Source organism: Mustelus asterias, unplaced genomic scaffold (genome assembly GCF_964213995.1).
Source record: "Mustelus asterias unplaced genomic scaffold, sMusAst1.hap1.1 HAP1_SCAFFOLD_1549, whole genome shotgun sequence".
In the NCBI taxonomy this organism is placed as follows: domain Eukaryota; kingdom Metazoa; phylum Chordata; class Chondrichthyes; order Carcharhiniformes; family Triakidae; genus Mustelus; species Mustelus asterias.
Window position 1 is genome coordinate 48,317 of NW_027591494.1, and position 21,031 is coordinate 69,347.

Here is a 21,031-nt window from a genome sequence, read left to right on the forward strand (position 1 = left end):
CCCATCCCTAGTTGCCCCGGTGGGACAACTTTGACAGGGAGCATGAGCGCTCGGTGCTCAGTTGGGTCCAACTCCTCTCTCTGCTTAATCCCCACGAACCCATTGTATTCCCCCCCCCCCGCTCCACCACAGAGACCACAGTCTTAACCCACAGTCGATTAAAGCCACCTCTTCAAACAGAACACCCCCCCGTAACATCTTGTATGTCTTGTGTTTGAAAAAACACGGAAGAAGGTTAACCTCTGTCGTTTCTTCTTCTTCCCCCCTCCCCACCCCCCGTCGATTTTCTCCCCCCCGCCCCCTCTCGCCAGTATCCCCCCAATCGTCACGGAGCCAGTGGCGGGGACCCTCCACTCCACCCTTCCGTCAAAAGCAGATGAGGGCTCCAGGTGCCGTGGCACGCTTCTAGAAACAGAAATCTGCTTTGTAAGTACTGCGGGCGAGTGCGGAGTGCTGGGGAGACGGGCAGTCGGGGGGGGGGGCGGTAGGGATTGGCCCCGGGGACATTGGAAGGCCTCTTACGTTTCCCCTCGCCTGGACGGGTGCGGCGCCGACCGCTCTCTTGGAGCTCGACGCCACCCAGGACAAAGCAGCCCCGCTCGATCGACACGCTAACCACAAGCATTCACTCCCTCCTCCACCGACGCAGCCATGTGTACCATCTACAAGATGCGCCGCAGCGACTCGCCAAGGCTCCTTCGACGGCACCTTCCAAACCCGCCACCTCTACCATCTAGAAGGACAAGGCTGTGAAAATCCAGCAACTAACACTCCAGCCTACCAATCGCTTCTATCCATGTCAGCTTCCCGCATGCCCCCATAACATACTCTGTGCAATTACTAAACTTTTCACCAGATTAGTTCCTTTTTTAAGTTAAGTTTAAGTTTATTTATGAGTGTCACAAGTAAGGCTTACATTAACACTGCAATGAAGTAACTGTGAGAATCCCCTAGCCGCCACACTCCTGTTCGGATACACTGAGGGAGAATTTAGCACGGACAATGCACCCTAACCAGCACGTCTTTCGGATTGGGGGAGGAACCCGGAGGAAACCCACGCAGACACGGGGAGAACGTGCAAACTCCGCACAGACAGTGACCCAAGTCGGGAATGGAACCCGGGTCCCTGAGGCTGTGAGGCAGCAGTGCTAACCCACTGTGCCACCGCGCCGCTTCCTTCCATCCACCTTGAACTTGTGGGTGGCACAGTGGGTTAGCATTGCTGCCTCACAGCGCCAGGGACCCGGGTTCGATTCCCGGCTCGGGTCACTGTCTGTGCGGAGTCTGCACATTCTCCCCGTGTCTGTGTGGGTTTCCTCCCACAGTCCAAAAGACGTGCTGGTTAGGGTGGATTGGCCGTGCTAAATTCTCCCTCGGTGTACCCGAACAGGAGTGTGGCGACTAGGGGGATTTTCACAGTAACTTCATTGCAGTGTTAATGTAAGCCTACTTGTGACACTAATAAATAAACTTTAAAGTTGTGTGAAAAGAAAGTTCTCCTCTCTGCCAATTCTGGGTGTCTCCTCTCCTGCCCCCTCCCCCATCAGAACCCCATGAGGTTGTTCGACCACGTGTGGGATTGAGGCCCTCTTTGTCCAACACCTGTGGGCGGCATGGTTAGCACTGCTGCCCACAGCGCCAGGGACCCGGGTTTGATTCCATCCTCTGGCCATTGTGTGGAGTCTGCACATTCTCCCCGTATCTGCATGGCTTTCCTCCGAGTGCTTTGGTTTCCTCCCACAGTCCAAAGATATACCGTTAGGTGGATTGGCCGTGCTAAATTGTCCCCTTAATGTCCAAAGATGTGCAGGTTGGGTGGATTGGCCATACTAAATTGCCCCTTAGTGTCCAAAGATGTGCAGGTTAGGTGGATTGGCCGTGCTAAATTGCCCCTTAGTGTCAGGGGGAATTAGCAGGGTAAATATGTGGGGTTACGAGGATAAGTCCTGGGTGGGATTGTTGTCGGGTGCTGGCTCGATGGGCCGACTGGCCTCCTTCTGCACTGTAGGGATTCTGTGAGTCAAAGCTCTAAAAGTTTGGAAACCGCCCTTATCTTAAAGCAAGCCAGATTTAAAACAGAAGTGAGGATTTACTTCACTCCTAGTGTGGTTGGGTACGTTAACACTGCTGCCTCGCAGCGCCAGGGACCCGGGTTCGATTCCCGGCTCGGGTCACTGTCTGTGCGGAGCCTGCACCTTCTCCCCGTGTCTGCGTGGGTTTCCTCCGGGTGCTCCGGTTTCCTCCCACAGCTCGAAAGACGTGCTGGTTAGGGTGCTAAATTCTCCCTCAGTGTAACCCGAACAGGAGTGTGGCGACTGAGGAATTTTCACAGTAACTTCATTGCAGCGTTGATGTAAGCCGACTTGTGACACTAATAAATAAACTGAATCTGTGGAATTCGTTGACCCAAAGTGTGATGGACGCCGGGTCGAATTCGCGAAGGTGGAGTGGGTTTTTGAGTTAGCGGCGGGAGAGTGCGGGTTAGGAGGGGAGCGGGCAGGGAGATGGCCACGAGGTGGAAATGAGATGGGCCACGATCGTATTGGATGGGGGGGGGGGAGGAGACACGGATTTGAGGGGCTGAATGGCTCTCGCGCTCAGTCTTTTGCAGTTATGCTTTACCCATTTCGGAATCCTAAAAAGCTGCTTAACTTAACCTCGAGACTAAACTGCTTTTCTATCTGCGCTGCACGTGTTGGTCTCACGTCTTCAACTGCTCTTTCTTCTTGAGTGTCTCTGCTGCTCTGTGTAGCTCCTATTGCTTTTTTGTTTGTGTTCTTTTGTCCCCTGCCTGTCTCTCCTCCCGCTGCTCACCCCAGTTCCTGGAGGGAAGGTATTGGATTTGTGCGTCGCCTGTACTCCCCCGACCTCCGTGTCTGCCAAAGCCTCCGGAGGCTGTTGATAGCGAGGATGGTGAAGTAAGTTGTTTCTCGCCCCGTAATGTCCCCCCCCCCCCCCCCCCCTCTCCCACGATGTCTGTCTTCCTGTGCCCCGCCAGCTCCATTTTCCGCTTCCTTCAGTCACCCGCCATCCATTCTATATTTGTCTTGAGAGCCTTGTCGGAGGATTGGAGTCTGTTGGTGGTGGGGTTGACCTGCTGGAGTTCTGGCCATCCAGCGCGCCACTGAGGGACTGGCACAGTAGTTGGCACTGCTGCCTTGCAGCGCCAGGGACCCGGGTTCAATGCCAGAAGAGTTTGCGTGATGGCCTTGGACTGGGGTGGGCACAGTAAGAGGTCTCACAACACCAGGTTAAAGTCCCACCAGAAGATAGCCAAGTTCCGCACGCATGGGGACGGCCTCAACTGGGATCCTGGGTTCATGGGCCTGGGCTTGCAATATCTTGCTAACTGTCCTGGCTTGAGACAATTCACCCCTCTTCAACCTGTGATTGTCCCTCTCTCCACTCACACTGTCTGTACCTGTAAAGACTTGATGACCTGTAAAGACTCTCATTCCAACCATTCTTCACATTCCAATCTGTAATTACCTTGCAATTGTGTCTTGGTCCATATCTGCCATGTTTGTGACACCTACCTCTCCACTCACCCAATGAAGCGCTCCGAAAAGCTTGTGATTCCAAATAAACCACAGGTGGATAGGGTCGTAAAGAGTGCCTTTGGTACGTTGGCCTTTATAAATCGGAGTATCGAGTATAAAAGTTGGAGTGTTATGGTAAGGTTATATAAGGCATTGGTGAGGCCGAATTTGGAGTATTGTGTACAGTTTTGGTCACCTAGTTACAGGAAGGATGTAAATAAGGTTGAAAGAGTGCAGAGAAGGTTCACAAGGATGTTGCCGGGACTTGAGAAGCTGAGTTACAGAGAGAGATTGAATAGGTTGGGACTTGATTCCCTGGAGCGTAGAAGATTGAGGGGAGATTTGATAGAGGTGTATAAGATTTTGATGGGTATAGATAGAGTGAATGCAAGCAGGCTTTTTCCGCTGAGGCGAGTGGAGAAAAAAACCAGAGGGCATGGGTTAAGGGTGAAAGGAGAAAAGTTTAAAGGGAATATTAGGGGGGGCTTCTTCACGCAGAGAGTGGTGGGAGTGTGGAATGAGCTGCCGGATAAAGTGGTCAATGCGGGGTCACTTTTAACATTTAAGAAAAACTTGGACGGGTTCATGGATGAGAGGGGTGTGGAGGGATATGGTCCAAGTGCAGGTCAGTGGGACTAGGCAAAAAATGGTTTGACACAGACAAGAAGGGCCAAAAGGCCTGTTTCTGAGCTGTAATTTTCTGTGGTTCTAAACCTGTTGGACTTTAACCTGGTGTTGTGAGACTTCTTACTCCAAAGATGCGCGGGTTAGGTGGATTGGCCATGCTAAATTGCCCCTTAGTGTCCAAAGATGTGCAGATTGGGTGGTTCAGAGGGTTAAACGCATGGGGTTACGGGGATAGGGTATATGGGTGAGATGCTCTATCGGAGAGAGTCGGTACAGACTCGATGGACCGAGTGACCTGCTGCTTCTGCACTGTAGAGATTCTCAGAGTGCTGTCACCATCACAGGGAGCCACCATTCGAGTGTGATGCTGAACTGTAGTCCCAGGGGTGAGGGGAGGGGGGGAACCAAGAGCAAACTGGATCTCCAAGGCCACTTGGAAGGGTCATAGCCAACATTCCTCCCTCACCATCCAACCTGCACTTTACTTTCCTCCTCCACCTTTACTGTCACCTTTGCTTACTTGTTGGTAGATTCTGTGCATGGCAGATTCGCACTGGGTGGAGTACTGTAACGACTTGTGTGTTCGTATGAGCCCTTAAAACACCGGCAATCGCTTCCCAAGTGGATGGATCAGGCGAACTTTGACTCTGGGCCGCATGAGGTGACCTAAAGCTTGATCAAAAGGTTGCTTTTTACGGTGGCTCTCAAACAAGGCTCTGCCAGCCTGCTCCGCCATTCAGTAAGGTCATGACACCGTGGCACAGTAGTTGGCACCGCTGCCTCACAGCGCCAGGGACCCGGGTTCGATTCCCGGCTCGGGTCACTGTCTGTGCGGAGTCTGCACGTTCTCCTCGTGTCTGCGTGGGTTCCTCCGGGTGCTCCGGTTTCCTCCCACACTCCAAAGATGTGCTGGTTAGGTGTATTGGCCATGCTAAATTGCCCCTTAATGTCCAAAAATGTGCAGGTTGGGTGGATTGGCCATGCTAAATTACCCCAAGTGTCCAAATATGTGTTAGTTAGGTGGATTGACCATGCTAAATTGTCCCTTTAGTGTCCAAAGATATGCAGGTTAGGTGGATTGGCCATGCTAAATTGTCCCTTTAGTGTCCAAAGATATGCAGGTTGGTGGATTGGCCATGCTAAATTGTCCCTTTAGTGTCCAAAGATGTGCAGGTTGGTGGATTGGCCATGCTAAATTGCCCCTTTAGTGTCCAAAGATATGCAGGTTAGGTGGATTGGCCGTGCTAAATTGTCCCTTTAGTGTCCAAAGATGTGCAGGTTAGGTGGATTGGCCACGCTAAATTGCCCCTTAGTGTCCAAAGATATGCAGGTTGGTGGATTGGCCATGCTAAATTGTCCCTTTAGTGTCCAAAGATGTGTGGGTTAGGTGGATTGGCCATGCTAAATTGCCCCTTAGTGTCCAAAGATGTGCAGGTTAGGTGGATTGGCAGTGCTAAATTGCCCCTTAGTGTCAGGTGGATTAGCAGGGTTAATACGTGGGGTAAAGGGGATAGGGCCTGGGTGGGATTGTCGGCGCAGATTCGATGGGCCAAATGTCGTCCTCCTGAACCGTGGGGATTCCATTCTATCCCCTCACGTGTCACAGCCGTCAGATTCAGCCCCGTCCCCACCTTGGGACATTTTGACCGTGTTAAAGGCGCCCGACACACGCGAGTTGAGGCTTCCTCCTTTTTTGTTTTGAGTTGGCGGCCGGGGACGGGAGAAGAGCAGTCAGCGAGGCGGAATGTCGGTGATTCTCCCCGGCCCGGGCTGCAGCCAGACCGGGTGTCCATCCCAGGGGAGGAAAGGCGGCACCCGGGTGGGTGGGTGGGGTGCCCTCTCCCAAACGAAACAAGCCCAGGGGGCGGAAGTGTCAGACGAGGGCAGCATTACCTTTCTCCTATTTAATCTTTCTTTCTTTCCTTCTCTCGCAGTGACCTGGAGGGCGTGTAAAACTTCCGGAAGCCGGGAACCACCCCTCCCCCTCCCCCACCCCCCCCCCCCCCCCCCCCCCCCCCCCCCCCGACCCTCCCCCCGCACAGGTCGATTCTCTTCTCGATATAATCCAGGGACGGCACACCCCCACCCATCCCCCCCCCACTACGCTCGCAGCCACATGAGGAGAAAGGAGGCTTTTGACGGACGGTCTATTTCGGGAGGGGATCTTGTTACGAGGAGAGGGGGGGGGGAGAGTTTGCCGGAATAAGCTCTCGCTATAGATTCGGCCCCCGCCAGCCAGCCCCCCCCCCCCCCCCCCCGTCCCATCCCATTCTGCCTCTCCACCAACAATCGGAGAGACCCTCGGCCTTGCCTGCCTGCGTTCCACCGCGATCATCCTACGCCCCCCCCCCCCCCAAAATCGGGCAAGGAAGGAAGCGTCGTGGGGAGCATGTGGGGGAAACGTCGAACCTATTTTTTAAGATGAATATATATATATCTCCAAACGACAGCGAAGTCCTTTGCCTGGAGGCTGGCAAACGGTTCCAGAGGACACCTTGCTCCCTCCTGCAACGGACGGAGACACGGTTCCTTCATCTTTTGAGCCTAGCTGCTGAAGACTTTCACCCTGATATAAATGTCTATATTAGACGCTTTATTTCCTTCCTTTTTTTTTTAAGAAAACTTCATCCCGCATCCCAATCACATTGTTAACAAGCACGCGTGTTGTTTGTGTGTGTATGTGTGCGCACGCGTGCATTCTTTCTGAATTTATTTATGGACATTATATTTAAATGCCAAGGACTTTAACCCTCTCCTCCTCCTCCCACTATCGTTGAGTTGGAAACAGCCGGCAGAAACTCGGCTTCCGTAGATTTTTGTGGCTACTTTTTTTCCCCCCTCTGTGTCCGAAAACGCGGCCCGTGTCCGGAGAAAAGACCTCGGAGGGGTTTTCCGAAAGGCAAAGGTTGGACGTTGAAGGATCCCGGTGTGCCGCGCGATGTTACGGTGTCCTGTGTGTATCGCCGGCCTGTGATGTGTACAGAACCTTGCTGCGTCAGTGTTCCCGATCGGACGCACCAAGCTGCGAGATGTATTCTCCCCACCTCCGCCCCCTCCTTCTCCTCCAACTTCACTGAAGTGCCGTTTTTTTTTCCTGGCGGACTCTGCCTTTCGATTGGATCGCGACTGCCGCGTGTACCGTCACGTTCGCCAGACCCGTCTACCCGCCCCCCCCCAACTCCCCAGACAAAAATATTGGGACGGTTCTGAGAAGCCAACCCTGGTCTTCCTCTGTCCTCACAGCACTCGCGTTCAGTTGGATCTCAGATGATTTGAGGGACTTGTTTTGTTTGCCAGGATAAAGCTATTGTGTGTGTTTAGAATCATAGAATCCTACAGTGCAGAAGGAGGCCATTCAGCCCATCGAGTCTGCACCGGCCACAGTCCCACCCAGGCCCTTTCCCCGTAACCCCACATATTCACCCTAGCTAGTCCCCCTGACACCAAGGGGCAATTTTTAGCATGGGGGCGCCACGGTTGGCGTAGTGGTTAGCATTGCCGCGTCACAGCGCCAGGGACTCGGGTTTGATTCCCGGCTTGGATCATTGTGTGGAGTTTACACATTCTCCTCATGTCTCCCTGGGTTTCCTCCAGGTGCTCCGGTTTCCCCCCACAGTCTGAAGGATGTGTGAATTAGGTGGATTGGCCATCCTAAATTGCCCCTTAGTATCCAAAGATGTGTGGATTAGGTGGATTGGCCATGCTAAATTGCCCCTTAGTGTCCAAGAATGTGCAGGTTAGGTGGAATGGCCATGCTAAATTGCCCCTTAGTATCCAAAGATGTGTAGGTTGGGTGGATTGGCCATGCTAAATTGCCCCTTAGCGTCCAAAGATGTGTAGGTTAGGTGGATTGGCCATGCTAAATTGCCCCTTAGTGTCCAAAGATGTGCAGGTTAGGTGGATTGGCCATGCTAAATTGCCCCTTAGTATCCAAAGACGTGTGGATTAGGTGGATTGGCCATGTTAAATTGCCCCTTAGTGTCCAAAGATGTGCAGGTTAGGTGAATTGGCCATGCTAAATTGCCCCTTCGTGTCCAAAGATGTGTAGGTTGGGTGAATTGGCCGTGCTAAATTGCCCCTTAGTGTCAGGGGGATTAGCAGGGTAAATGTGTGGGGTTACGGGGGTAGGGCCTGGGTGGGATTGTGGTCGGTGCAGACTCGATGGGCCGAATGGCTTCCTTCTGCACTGTCGGGATGCTATGATTCTGTTTTGGGAAAATTAACGTGGCAGGAATTAAGCTCCCACTCCCCCCCGCTTTTGCCCATTTCTGTGCCAGGTAGAGTTGACTGATGGAACATGGCGCGGGGTGGGGGGAGGAAGGGCCTCGATGGTGAGATTTTCTGCTTCTTCATACGCAGTGCCTGTCGATCGGGGTACCAGTGCGCCACCCCACGGAGCACTCACATCCCCGTGCTGCTAGCCTCCACATTACGTGGGCGAGTTTCTTTATTCCCCCTGTGTGATAAAGTCCTCCTCCTCCCTCGTGCGTTTGTGGATTTTCTGTTACGTCCCGTTCAACGGGGCCTGCACTGTTGACAGTGTAATGGTTTGTAGGTCGCAATTAGGGATTAAATATGGACAGTGTCGTATTATATTCCTCTTCGGGGCGGAGTATGGGAGTGCGCGTGTGAGATAACACTGAGGTTTAAAGCTATATCAGTGTATTTATATGCAGCACTGGCTGTGTGTGTGTGTGTATGTGTGTGCGTATCTCTGCTGTTTCAGCAACTCTCCAACAATGCTCGGTGCTCTTTACCTCCTGATCAAAGTCTTACTGCCTTGTTAACTAGAGACATTGCAACCGGTGCTTTACTCGTGCCAGAGGTCCCTCTGTCTGTGTGTCAGCAGCCGTTCCCAGTGACGCTGTATCTAACCCCGTGCTGTACCTGTCCTGGGAGTGTTTGATGGGGGACAGTGTAGAGGGAGCTTTACTCTGTATCTAACTCCGTGCTGTACCTGTCCTGGGAGTGTTTGATGGGGGACAGTGTAGAGGGAGCTTTACTCTGTACCTAACCCCGCGCTGTACCTGTCCTGGGAGTGTTTGATGGGGGTCAGTGTCGAAGAAGCTTTACTCTGTATCTAACCCCGTGCTGTACCTGTCCTGGGAGTGTTTGATGGGGACAGTGTAGAGGGAGCTTTACTCTGTATCTAACCCCGTGCTGTACCTGTCCTGGGAGTGTTTGTTGGGGACAGTGTAGAGGGAGCTTTACTCTGTATCTAAGCTCATGCTGTACCTGTCCTGGGAGTGTTTGATGGGGGACAGTGTGGAGGGAGCTTTACTCTGTATCTAACTCCGTGCTGTACCTGTCCTGGGAGTGTTTGATGGGGGACAGTGTGGAGGGAGCTTTACTCTGTATCTAACTCCGTGCTGTACCTGTCCTGGGAGTGTTTGATGGGGGACAGTGTAGAGGGAGCTTTGCTCTGTATCTAACCCCATGCTGTACCTGTCATGGGAGTGTTTGATGGGGGAGAGTGTAGAGGGAGCTTTACTCTGTATCTAACCCCGTGCTGTACCTGTCCTGGGAGTGTTTGATGGGGGTCAGTGTCGAAGAAGCTTTACTCTGTATCTAACCCCGTGCTGTACCTGTCCTGGGAGTGTTTGATGGGGGACAGTGTAGAGGGAGCTTTACTCTGTATCTAAGCTCATGCTGTACCTGTCCTGGGAGTGTTTGATGGGGGACAGTGTGGAGGGAGCTTTACTCTGTATCTAACTCCGTGCTGTACCTGTCCTGGGAGTGTTTGATGGGGGACAGTGTAGAGGGAGCTTTACTCTGTATCTAACCCCGTACTGTACCTGTCCTGGGAGTGTTTGATGGAGACAGTGTTCCCCCTCTCTCTCTCTCCCCCTCGCTCTGTTTTTCTCTCACCCCCCTTCTCTCTCTCTCTCTCTCACCCCTCTCATGCTCTCTGTCGCACCCCCTCTCTCTCCATCTGTGTCTCACTTTCTCTGCACTTTCTCCTCTCTCTGTCTCTCTGGTCTTCTCTTACTCTCTCTCTCTCTCTCTCTGCCCTCCCCAGCCTCCCCCTTCTCTCTCTCTCTCTCTGCCCTCTCCTCTCTCTCTCTCTGCCCTCTTCTCTCTCTCTCTCTCTCTGCCCTCTCCTCTCTCTCTCTGCCCTCTCCTCTCTCTCTCTGCCCTCTCCTCTCTCTCTCTCTCTGCCCTCCCCAGCCTCCCCCCTTCTCTCTCTCTCTCTCTCTCTGCCCTCTCCTCTCTCTGGCCTCTTCTCTCTCGCCCTCCCAGTGTCACTGAAACGCAGGTGACCACGCCGCTTCCATATTGCTGTGTGAAATCTTGCTGTGTGCAAATTGGCTTTGCGATTCCCGCACGAACAATAGCAACCAGTCTCCGGAAGAACTTCACGGGCCGCTGAACCATTGGGACCCCCTGCGGGAAGTGCCATAGAAATGCCTTACTCTGCGCTGCCGTGAAGTGAGCCTGGGGAAGCTACGGGGTTTCCCCGGGGCTGTGGAGAAGTGGGGGGGGGGACATTTCCCCCCGGGTCTGGGGGGCGAGTTTGCCTTCTCCTGTTAGCTCCTGCCTTAGGACGGGCTTTGTCCATATCCTGCTCTGCCACGGGGCTTCCGTGCTGGTTCTCCTCTTGTCTGTGATGCTTGTCTGCAGCGGGCAGTTTTGTGCCATGACCTCGCCAGCTCCCCTACCCCCTTCCCCGCTTGTGCCCCTTGACAATGTGCCGTTGGTCACGTACGGGAGAGGGGGGTAGGTGATCTGAACGGACTTGAGGCTCTCTCTCTCTCGCTTGCCTATCCGACTGCTGTGTGAATGTAGCAAGCTTTATATCCTGCTTTCTGATGGCTCGGAATGCAAGCTGCTTTCTTTACCAGTTTCAGAAATTCTTATATATATTATATTATATATATATATATATACCCAAGTGTTAGAAATGTGCCAAGTGCTCACTTTTTCTCTGCCTTGCCTTTGTCGTCTGCGGGGGGGGGGGGGGGGGCTTTTGGGAAGGTCGAAGCCATGGGAAGTCCTACCGACTATCCACCCTTTTTCCCCCCTCCCCTCAATCCCGGTCTATACATCAGGTAACCAACACCACCTCCGAGGGCTTCACCATTCCTCTCGAGTTAAACGGGCCAGCACTACCAGGGGAGGGGGAGGGGTGATGGGGGGAACCCCCTCGCTTGTGGATCCCTGGCTTGCGGGGAGCCCCCCTGGCTCGCGGGGTCTCGATGCCCACCCAGGTTTCAGGGTGGGGTGAGTTAGGCCAGAGATTCTTGCTTTCTCCACGGCGACGCCTTCTGTGGTCGAACAGCCCGCTTGACGGTGCGTTTGCCCCGCAGGTGGGCACGGGGGGGCTGTTGATGCACGGGGTGGGGTGGGGTGGGGGGGGGGCGGTGCGAGGAGGGTAAATTAAACGCCAGGTGACTGGAAGTCCGATCCCAAACTGCCTTTTGTCTAGTGGACCTCTGGGTGGGTGGTGATTAATGAGTGGCTGAGACCTGTTACCTTGTACAGCGAGGCTGCAGTAACACAGGTCTGTTCCGTCACCGTCTTATTACTTTTGAGACAAAAGAGATGTTTTTTTTTGCATTTGTGTAAATTTAAATATCTTAACTTTCCGTCGACTTTGTATCTATCTGTATATAAATGGACAGTTTACCTAAATGTTTGTGTGTCTCTCTCTCTCTCTCTCTGTCTGACTTGATTCCGAGAAAAATCACCAGGCGTAAGTGCAGCAATTCGTGCTGTTTCTCACCACCTCAAGGGAATGACCAGTAAACATATTGCCTGGCCGAGCCACCGACGTCCGCACCCTGCGTAAGGAGGTTTCACAAATGTCTTTGAACAGAGCAGTTCATAATGTGACGCGCAGTCGACAGGCCATTCTGCCCCTCTGGTCCATGCTGCTTCGTGTTCAGGACAATGCCTCTTTATCTCGTCTCTCGCCCCCCCCCACCATCAACATTTACCCCCATTCCGTTCCCCCTCGTGTTTATCCAGCTTACCCCCACATTCAATGCTATTTACCTTCCCCCGTGGGAGCGAGTCCCACATTCTCCCCCACTCTTCCCCCCCCCACCCCCGTGGGGAGCAAGTCTCACATTCTCCCCCAACTCCTCCCCCCCCCCCCCCCCCCCCCGTGGGGAGTGAGTCCCACACTCTCCCCCACTTCCCCCGTGGGAGCGAGTCCCACATTCTCCCCCACTCCCTCCCCCGCCCCCCTGTGGGGAGTGAGTCCCACACTCTCGTTCTGATCACCGCAGTGGGAAACCCTTTCCTGTGTCCAACCTCAAAGCATAACAGTGCAGATGCTGGAAATCTGACATTAAAACACAATAAGAAGTCTAACAACACCAGGTTAAAGTCCAACAGGTTTATTTGGTAGCAAAAGCCACTAGCTTTCGGAACAGGCTGTCCCTTCGTCAGGTGGGTGGGAGTTCTGATTACAAGCAGGGCACAAAGACACAAACTCAATTTACATGAATAATGGTTGGAATGCGAGTCTTTACAGCTAATCCAGCCTTAAAGGTACAGACAATGTGAGTGGAGGGAGCATTAAGCACAGGTTAAAGAGATGTGTATTGTCTCCAGACAGGACAGCTCGTGAGATTTTGCACATCCAGGCAGGTTGTGGGGGTTACAGATAGTGTGACATGAACCCAATATCCCGGTTGAGGCCATCCTCATGTGTGCGGAACCTGGCTATCAGTCCCTGCTCAGCGACTCTGCGCATCTCATAGCTTCTCTGCTCCTTCGCCGTCCAGTACTTCCCTGGAGCGGAGAAGCTACGGCATCTCCTCCGGAGCCTTCAACATGTTATTGATGAAGACGAACATCTCGCCAAGGCCATCCCCACAGCCCCCACTTCTTCCTTTCAAACAATCGCACAACCTCAAACAGACCATCGTCCGTAGCAAACTACCCAGCCTTCAGGAGAACAGTGACCACGGCACCACACAACCCTGCCACAGCAACCTCTGCAAGACGTGCCGGATCATCGACACGGATGCCATCATCTCACGTGAGAACACCATCCACCAGGTACACGGTACATACTCTTGCAACTCGGCCAACGTTGTCTACCTGATACGCTGCAGGAAAGGATGTCCCGAGACATGGTACATTGGGGAGACCATGCAGACGCTATGACAACGGATGAATGAACACCGCTCGACAATCACCAGGCAAGGCTGTTCTCTTCCTGTGGGGGAGCACTTCAGCAGTCACGGGCATTCAACCTCTGATCTCCGGGTAAGCGTTCTCCAAGGCGGCCTTCACGACACACGACAGCGCAGAGTCGCTGAGCAGAGACTGATAGCCAGGTTCCGCACACAACCTGTGGGGGTTACAGGGGGTTGGATGTGCAAAATCTCACTGGCTGTCCTGCCTGGAGACAATACACATCTCTTTAACCTGTGCTTACTGCTCCCTCCACTCACATTGTCTGTACCTTTAAGACTTGATTAGCTGTAAAGGCTCACATTCCAATCATTATTCATGTAAATTGAGTTTATGCTTTGTTTGTAATCAGAACTCCCACCCGCCTGATGAAGGGACAGCCTGTTCCGAAAGCTCGTGGCTTTTGCTACCAAATAAACCTGTTGGGCTTTAACCTGGTGTTGTTAGACTTCTTACTGTGTTTACCCCAGTCCAATGCTGGCATCTCCACATCATTAAAACACAATGCAGGCAGAGAACTGAGCAGCACTTCTGCCGAGAGACACAAGCTGTTCGAGTCCGCATGACTCTCTATCTCCCTGCACGAGTCCCTCCTTTATTAGAGCTCTCTAGCTCGAGTTGGAAAAAGCCCCAGCCTCTTTCCTCCCTTTCCTGCAGGCGTGGTCTGTGCGTTTTGTGGGTTTTTCCTTTAAACAGTGTGACTCCTAAAACTTCCCCTAGCCTTACCCTGAGTGCTAAGTGGAGGGAAGTGCTTCGTACTCATAAAGGGGGAGCAGAGGAATCGCAATCTGATCCTTCCGTTCCCCAATACTAGCAATGGGTTCATTAAATAGACTCATAGAATCCCTACGGTGCAGCAGGCGGCCATTCGGCCCATCGAGCCTGTACCAGCAACAATCCCACCCAGGTTCATAGAATCCTACAGTGCAGAAAGAGGCCATTCGGCCCATCGAGTCTGCACCAACCACAATCCCACCCAGGCCCTATCCACATATCACTACATATTTACCCACTAACCCCTCTAACCTATGCATCCCGGGACACTAAGGGGCAATTCAGAATGGCCAATCAACCTCGCCCGCACCTCTTTGGACTGTGGGAGGAAACCGGAGCACCCGGAGGAAACCCACGCAGACACGGGGAGAATGTGCAAACTCCACACAGACAGCGACCCGAGCCGGGATTCGAACCCGGGTCCCTGGAGCTGTGAAGCAACAGTGCTAACCACTGTGCTACCGTGCCGCCCAATCGTGCATGGCCAATCCACCTAACCTGCACATCTTTGGACACTAAGGGATAATTTAGCACGGCCAATCCACCTAACCTGCACATCTTTGGACACTAAGGGATAATTTAGCATAGCCAATCCACCTAACCTGCACATCTTTGGACTGTGGGAGGAAACCGGAGGAAACCCACGCAGACGCGGAGAGAAAATGCAGACTCCACACAGACAGTGACCCGAGGCCGGAATCAAACCTGGGTCTCTGGCGCTGTGAAGGCAGCAGAGCTAACCGCTGTGCCACCATGTCGACCCTAAATAGCAAGGTATTTCCCATGGAATGTACGTGTGCCTGGCTGAGCTAGCATCCCTAATGGGCACTGAGTGCCGTTTTCAGGGGCATTTGAGCAGTGCTGCGATTCTGGAGTAGGCCAGACCAGGTAAGGATGGCAGATTTCTTTTCCTAAAGGACAAAGCTGAATTTTGTCGACAACCGTAATTCCATATTTCTATTGGGTTCGAATTTTGCCATTGATCACGGCGGTGTTCGAACCTGGGACCTTACCCTCGATGCCTGGCTTGCTAGACCAACAGCAATACCACTCCCTCCCCGACAGAATACAAGAGCTGGGATGTACTTCTGAGGTATAAGTCTCTAGTCAGACCCCATTTGGAGTATTGGGAGCAGTTTTGGATCCCATATCTAAGGAAGGACGTGCTGGCCTTGGAAAGGGTCCAGAGGAGGTTCACAAGAATGATCCCTGGAATGAAGAGCTTGTCGTATGAGGAACGGTTGAGGACTCTGGGTCTGTACTCGTTGGAGTTTAGAAGGATGAGGGGGGGGGATCTCATTGAAACTTACAGAATACTGAAAGGCCTGGATAGAGTGGACGTGGGGAAGATGTCTCCATTAGTCGGAGAGACTGGGATCTGAGGGTGCAGACTCAAGGATGGCCCATTAGAACCGAGATGAGGAATTTCTTCAGCCAGAGGGTGGGTGAATCTGTGGAATTCGTTGCCACAAAGGAAACCGGGTCATTGAGTGTATTTAAGACAGAGATAGATAGGTTCTTGATTGGTAAGGGGGTCAAAGGTTATGGGGAGAAGACGGGCGGGAGAACAGGGCTGAGAAACTTATCAGCCATGGCGGGCCAGATTCGATGGGCCGAATGGCCCAATTCCTTCCATTTGTGGGACATGGGCGTCGCTGGCTGGCCAGCATTTATTGCCCATCTCAAGTTGCCCTCGGAGGGCAGTTGAGAGTCAACCACATTGCTGTGGCTCTGGAGTCACATGTAGGCCAGACCGGGGTAAGGACGGCAGATTTCCTTCCCTAAAGGGAACCAGATGGGTTTTTCCGACAATGGGTTTCACGCTCCTATATCTTATGAGTGACTGAGCCCAAAAATCTTTGGACTGCTCCTTCGCCAGCTCTGCTGCTGGGAGGAGCTTGAGAGTTTCAGATGGGATGATTATTCATGACGTTGTACCTAGCAGTAAATAGCCTGCCATCGGGGAATTCAGGAAAACAGGTGGCCAACGCTTGGCTTTTGTGGGATCCCGCCTGACTCGCAGGGTGGATATAGACAAGGGAGACCGCTCAGCCCTACATGCAAACACAGGCTGTCCCTAGCATCTCGCTATTGGGTACATGAAGCCACCCACAGTTCAATAGCACTTTGCGTTGTTGCACCTCTGATGAGAATCTCCTGCCTGAAGGTAAGCACCACACCCTGGACTGCAAGCAATGAAGGGAGCAAGAGAAAGCAGCAATCCTCCTTCACCCCTTGGTTTCCAAGGCGCACAGTTCACAAGCAAAAGTACAGCTGGAACTTCACCCCAGGCCTTCAGACAACTGGCAGGAGCCCACAGCCTGGCAATAGCAGTTCAATTAACTGGGATAATGCATATGGTATACTTGCTTTCATCAGCCTGGGCATTGAGTACAAGAGTTGGCAAATCACGTCGCAGCTATATAAAACTGTGGTTAGGCCACATTTGGGAGTGTTGCGTGAGGTTCTGGTCGCCACACTACCATTCTGGTCCCCAGTCCGATTAATGGAGACATCATTCAGGTCCCCAGTCATATTACCCAACCTGTCAATTCTCCCAATCAAGCTCTGCGCTGCAATCCCAGGCGAACATGGAAACAGCCGAACACTGCATTAGTTCAGATTAAAACAAACAGAATGTCAATTATATTGCCTCAGTAGCAATAGGAGCCACCAGCTGCAGACAACATGGCGCCGACAAAGTGCCAGGGACTGCTCAAACATCCTACAGCAAAACATGATTAAAATATGTTTCTTAAAGGTGCTAAAAGGCATACAAATCTTGGAAATATGGGCTCTTAATTTTTTTTTTAAGATTGTGGGTTTAGGCTCCATGTTCGTATGATGGGCTGACACTGGGGTGCAATTCTGAGATGTTAATGAGGGTCTTTTCATCCTGTCCTGGGGAGGAGCTTTATGGGTTCCATACCTGGAGAGTAGCTGCCAGATTTTCCAGCGTCCAACAATAAGGCGCCGCCAACCCTCCAGGAATTTAGGATTAATTTTCCACACCCAGGTTGCTGGCGAAGAGTCATAGAGGTTTACAGCATGGAAACAGGCCCTTCGGCCCAACTTGTCCATGCCGCCCTTTTTTTAAACCCCTAAGCTAGTCCCAATTGCCCACATTTTGGACAATTGCCTATATCCTTCTGAAGTAGGCAATTTTCCAAAAGCCGTATTGGCACCATTCATAACGTGCCTACAATGCAGAGGGGAACACCCGGATGGATATTCGTTCAAATCCCCCTCTGCACAGCTGAGAGACCTTTAAATTTCAAAGCCAACGAAAGATCCTTATTCTGCCCAGCAACAGCGCGAACCGGCCTTTGGCCAAGGAAGATCGGGATATCTGCGAGTCAAGACCGAGAGTGGGCTATATGGCATAACCAGACTATCAATAAAATATTACAGGAATAAAATGGCCAAGGCAGGCAAAGAAACTTAACAAACTCGGGTAAAAGGAATAAAAGATTAGATTAAATCTCCCTACACACAGCAGGACAAAATAACATTAACACCTAATCTCGCAAGCAGGGAACACAGACACAAAACAATGAGGTGAATTCAGATAAGGGGACACATAGAGGGGATAATGGGAAACACATTAAAACACCGGGGCAAGAACAGGTAGTCCCATTAACACAAACACACACCATACAAATGCAAATTGACAAGCCTCCCAGAGAACTTCCTGACCCGACAGACCACTTTATACATATTGTAAAAATGCATAATCAAATGTTCCCGCTCGAATTTGGATCCCTATAAAGATCCAGAGCTGATGTGAAAGGATGGAGATCAACGTGGCCAAGCCACTGTTTCGGAGCTGGTTACGCTGGTTCTCCCTGGGTTCCCAGTAATTAGAAATCATAGAAATCCTACACTGCAGAAGGAGGCCATTCGGCCCATCGAGTCTGCACCGACCACAATCCCACCCAGGCCCTACCCCCACATATTTTACCCACTAATCCCTCTAACCTATGCATCTCAGGACTCTAAGGGGCAATTTTTAACCTGGCCAATCAACCTAACCCGCACATCTTTGGACTGTGGGAGGAAACCGGAGCACCCGGAGGAAACCCATGTTTGTACAATAAAGAAAAACACTTTGAACATTGCCTTGCGACTCGACTTCTTTGAATGCACTGGTACAAGGGATTTTTCCCTACAACACTTCTATACCCATCTTACCCATTAACTGTCTAAATGCTTTTTAAAAGACAAAATTGTACCCGCCTCTACTACTCTGGCAGCTTGTTCCACCCTCTGTGTGAAAACATTGCCCCTCTGGACACTTTTGTATCTCTCCCCTCTCACCTTAAACCTATGCCCTCTAGTTTTAGACTCCTCTACCTTTGGGAAAAGATGTTGACTTAGCTAGTTGATCTATGCCCCTCATTATTTTATAGACCTCTATAAGATCACCCCTCGGCCTTCTACGCTCCAGAGAAAAAAGTCCCAGTCTATCCAGCCTCTCCTTATAACTCAAACCATCAAGTCCCGGTAGCATCCAAGTAAATCTTTTCTGCACTCTTTCTAGTTTAATAATATCCTTTCTATAATAGGGTGACCAGAACTGTACACAGTATTCCAAGTGTGGCCTTAGCAATGTCTTGTACAACTTCAACAAGATGTCCCAACTCCTGTATTCAATGTTCTGACCAATGAAACCAAGCATGCCGAATGCCTTCTTCAGCATTCTGTCCACCTGTGACTCCACTTTCAAGGAGCTATAAACATGTACCCCCAGATCTCTTTGTTCTGTAACTCTCCCCAACGCCCGACCATTAACTGAGTAAGTCCTGCCCTGGTTCAATCTACCAAAATGCATCACCTTGCATTTATCTAAATTAAACTCCATCTGCCATTCATCAGCCCACTGGCCCAATTGATCAAGATCCCGTTGCAGTCCGAGATAACCTTCTTCACTCTCCACTTAGCCACCAATCTTGGTGTCATCTGCAAACTTAATAACCATGCCTCCTAAATTCTCATCCAAATCATTAATATAAATGGCAAATAACAGTGGACCCAACACCGATCCCTGAGGCACACCGCCGGTCACAGGTCTCCAGTTTGAGAAACGACCCTCTACAAGGTGATAATGAAGTTTCATCTTGCCACTCCCCACCACCCCCACACCCAGTGGATATTGGAGTTGGGGTAGGAGGCCTGGAAAGAATGGACATGGAGAGGATGTTTCCACTAGTGGGAGTAACTAGTCCTCGAGGGCTCAACCTCAGACTGAAGGGACGCTCCTTTAAAACAGAGATGAGGAGGAATTTCTTCAGCCAGAGAGTGGTGAGTCTGGGGAACTCATTGCCATAGAGGAGGCCGGGTCATTGAGTGTCTTTAAGACAGAGAATAATAGGTTCTTGATCAATAAGGGGATCAAGGGTTATGGGGAAAAGGCGGGAGAATGGGAATGAAAATCAGCCATGATTGAATGGCGGAACAGACTCGATGGGCAGAATGGCTGAATTCTGTTCCTATATCTTATGGACAGGTAATCAATTGGAAAGGTGGGGTGACTGGAGGCTAGAACTGGTGACAGAAAGCCTACAGGAAAGCGGCCAGTCAGAGTTAGCAACCTTAATCCTACCCAAATGAAAGCATATTACTTTGTTGAGGTCAGTACCTTGTATTTCAGCCAGCGAGGATGCATGATCTCGCTGCACACCTTAAACGTTCTATGATTCTCCTTCGCAACCTAGTTGGAAGAGGAGTCATATTGGATGGAAAACGTTGACTTTGCTTCTCCCTCGCCCTCAGGGACATGGCCAGAGCCACTTGAGCTTTATTTGCCCCCTCCCCCTGACTATGTTTAAATCCTACCCCATATTCTTCTGAACTTTATAATTTAAAAAAAGACATTGACTGGTCTTCCACCTGATGAGGTGCGACATACATCGAGGGCGTTCAGCTGGGATGTCATCATTAGAGAGACCTCATGGTGCCAAGGGTATGGGAGGAAAGGAAGCAGTCCTCTCTGAAAGCGTTCCAGTAATTTTGTTTATGTTATTAGCTGATGGACAGCACAGTGGGTTAGCACTGCTGCTTCACAGCGCCAGGGACCCGGGTTTGATTCCCGGCTCGGGTCACTGTCTGTGTGGAGTTTGCACATTCTCCCCGTGTCTGCATGGGTTTCCTCCCACATTCCAAAGATGTACAGGTTAGGTGGATTGGCCATGCTGAATTGCCCCTTAGTGTCCAAAGATGTGCAGGTTAGGTGGATTGGCCATGTTAATTTGCCCCTTAGTGTCCAAAGATGTGCAGGTTAGGTGGATTGGCCATGCTAAATTGCCCCTTAGTGTCCAAAGATGTGCAGGTTAGGGGGATTGGCCATGCTAAATTGTCCCTCTGTATCTAAAGATGTGCAGGTTAGGGGGATTGGCCATGTTAAATTGCCCCTTAGTGTCCAAAGATGTGCAGGTTAGGTGGATTGGCCATGCTAAATTGCCCCTTAGTGTCCAAAGATGTGCAGTTAGGGTGGATTGGCTGTTCTAAATGCCTGGGGTTAGGGAATAGGGAGAGTTGGGCCTGGGTTCAGATGTCCTTTGGGACAGCAGACACAATGGGCTGAATGGCCTCTCTCTCTGCAGTGAGGTGTTTATATGGGTTGGAGTTGCTGGGAGGGAGAGAATGAGAAACTACAACTCCCAGCAGCCCTGGGGAGGGACGTCATGACGTGCGGCGGCGCCGGACTTGATGACGCAGTGGCTTACGGGGGGGGGGTGGGCAGCGCGGTGACATGAGGCATCAACGTAATGACGCAACACCTGAGACAAACAGGGATGACGTTGCGTGAGAGGGGGAGCAGAGGCTGAGGCGGACGCGATGACGCAGCCCGGGGGGGCGGAGTCGGCGCCTTTCCACCTGGGCGGCAGAGCCGGGCTCCGATTGGGACGTGCGTGATCGCGTCAGCGCGCGTCGGGGGGCGGGGA

At 51.8% G+C, this 21,031-nt stretch overlaps 1 protein-coding gene across 3 annotated transcripts in view; it reads left to right on the top strand.

Annotated features, from left to right (window-relative positions):
- Nucleotides 1–6,754, top strand: part of pip5k1ab (phosphatidylinositol-4-phosphate 5-kinase, type I, alpha, b) — a 47,079-nt gene extending 40,325 nt beyond the window's left edge. The window contains exons 13-14 of one of the 3 annotated variants that reach the window (XM_078206491.1): nucleotides 312–426; nucleotides 6,101–6,248. In XM_078206491.1, coding sequence (XP_078062617.1) covers nucleotides 312–426; nucleotides 6,101–6,103 — 118 coding nt within the window. In that variant the 3' untranslated portion in view covers nucleotides 6,104–6,248. Of the gene's footprint in view, nucleotides 1–311; nucleotides 427–2,819; nucleotides 3,011–6,100 lie in introns of those variants that run through there. The other 2 variants (XM_078206493.1, XM_078206492.1) reach the window with 2 other exon arrangements.
- Nucleotides 6,755–21,031: the final 14,277 nt, after the last annotated feature.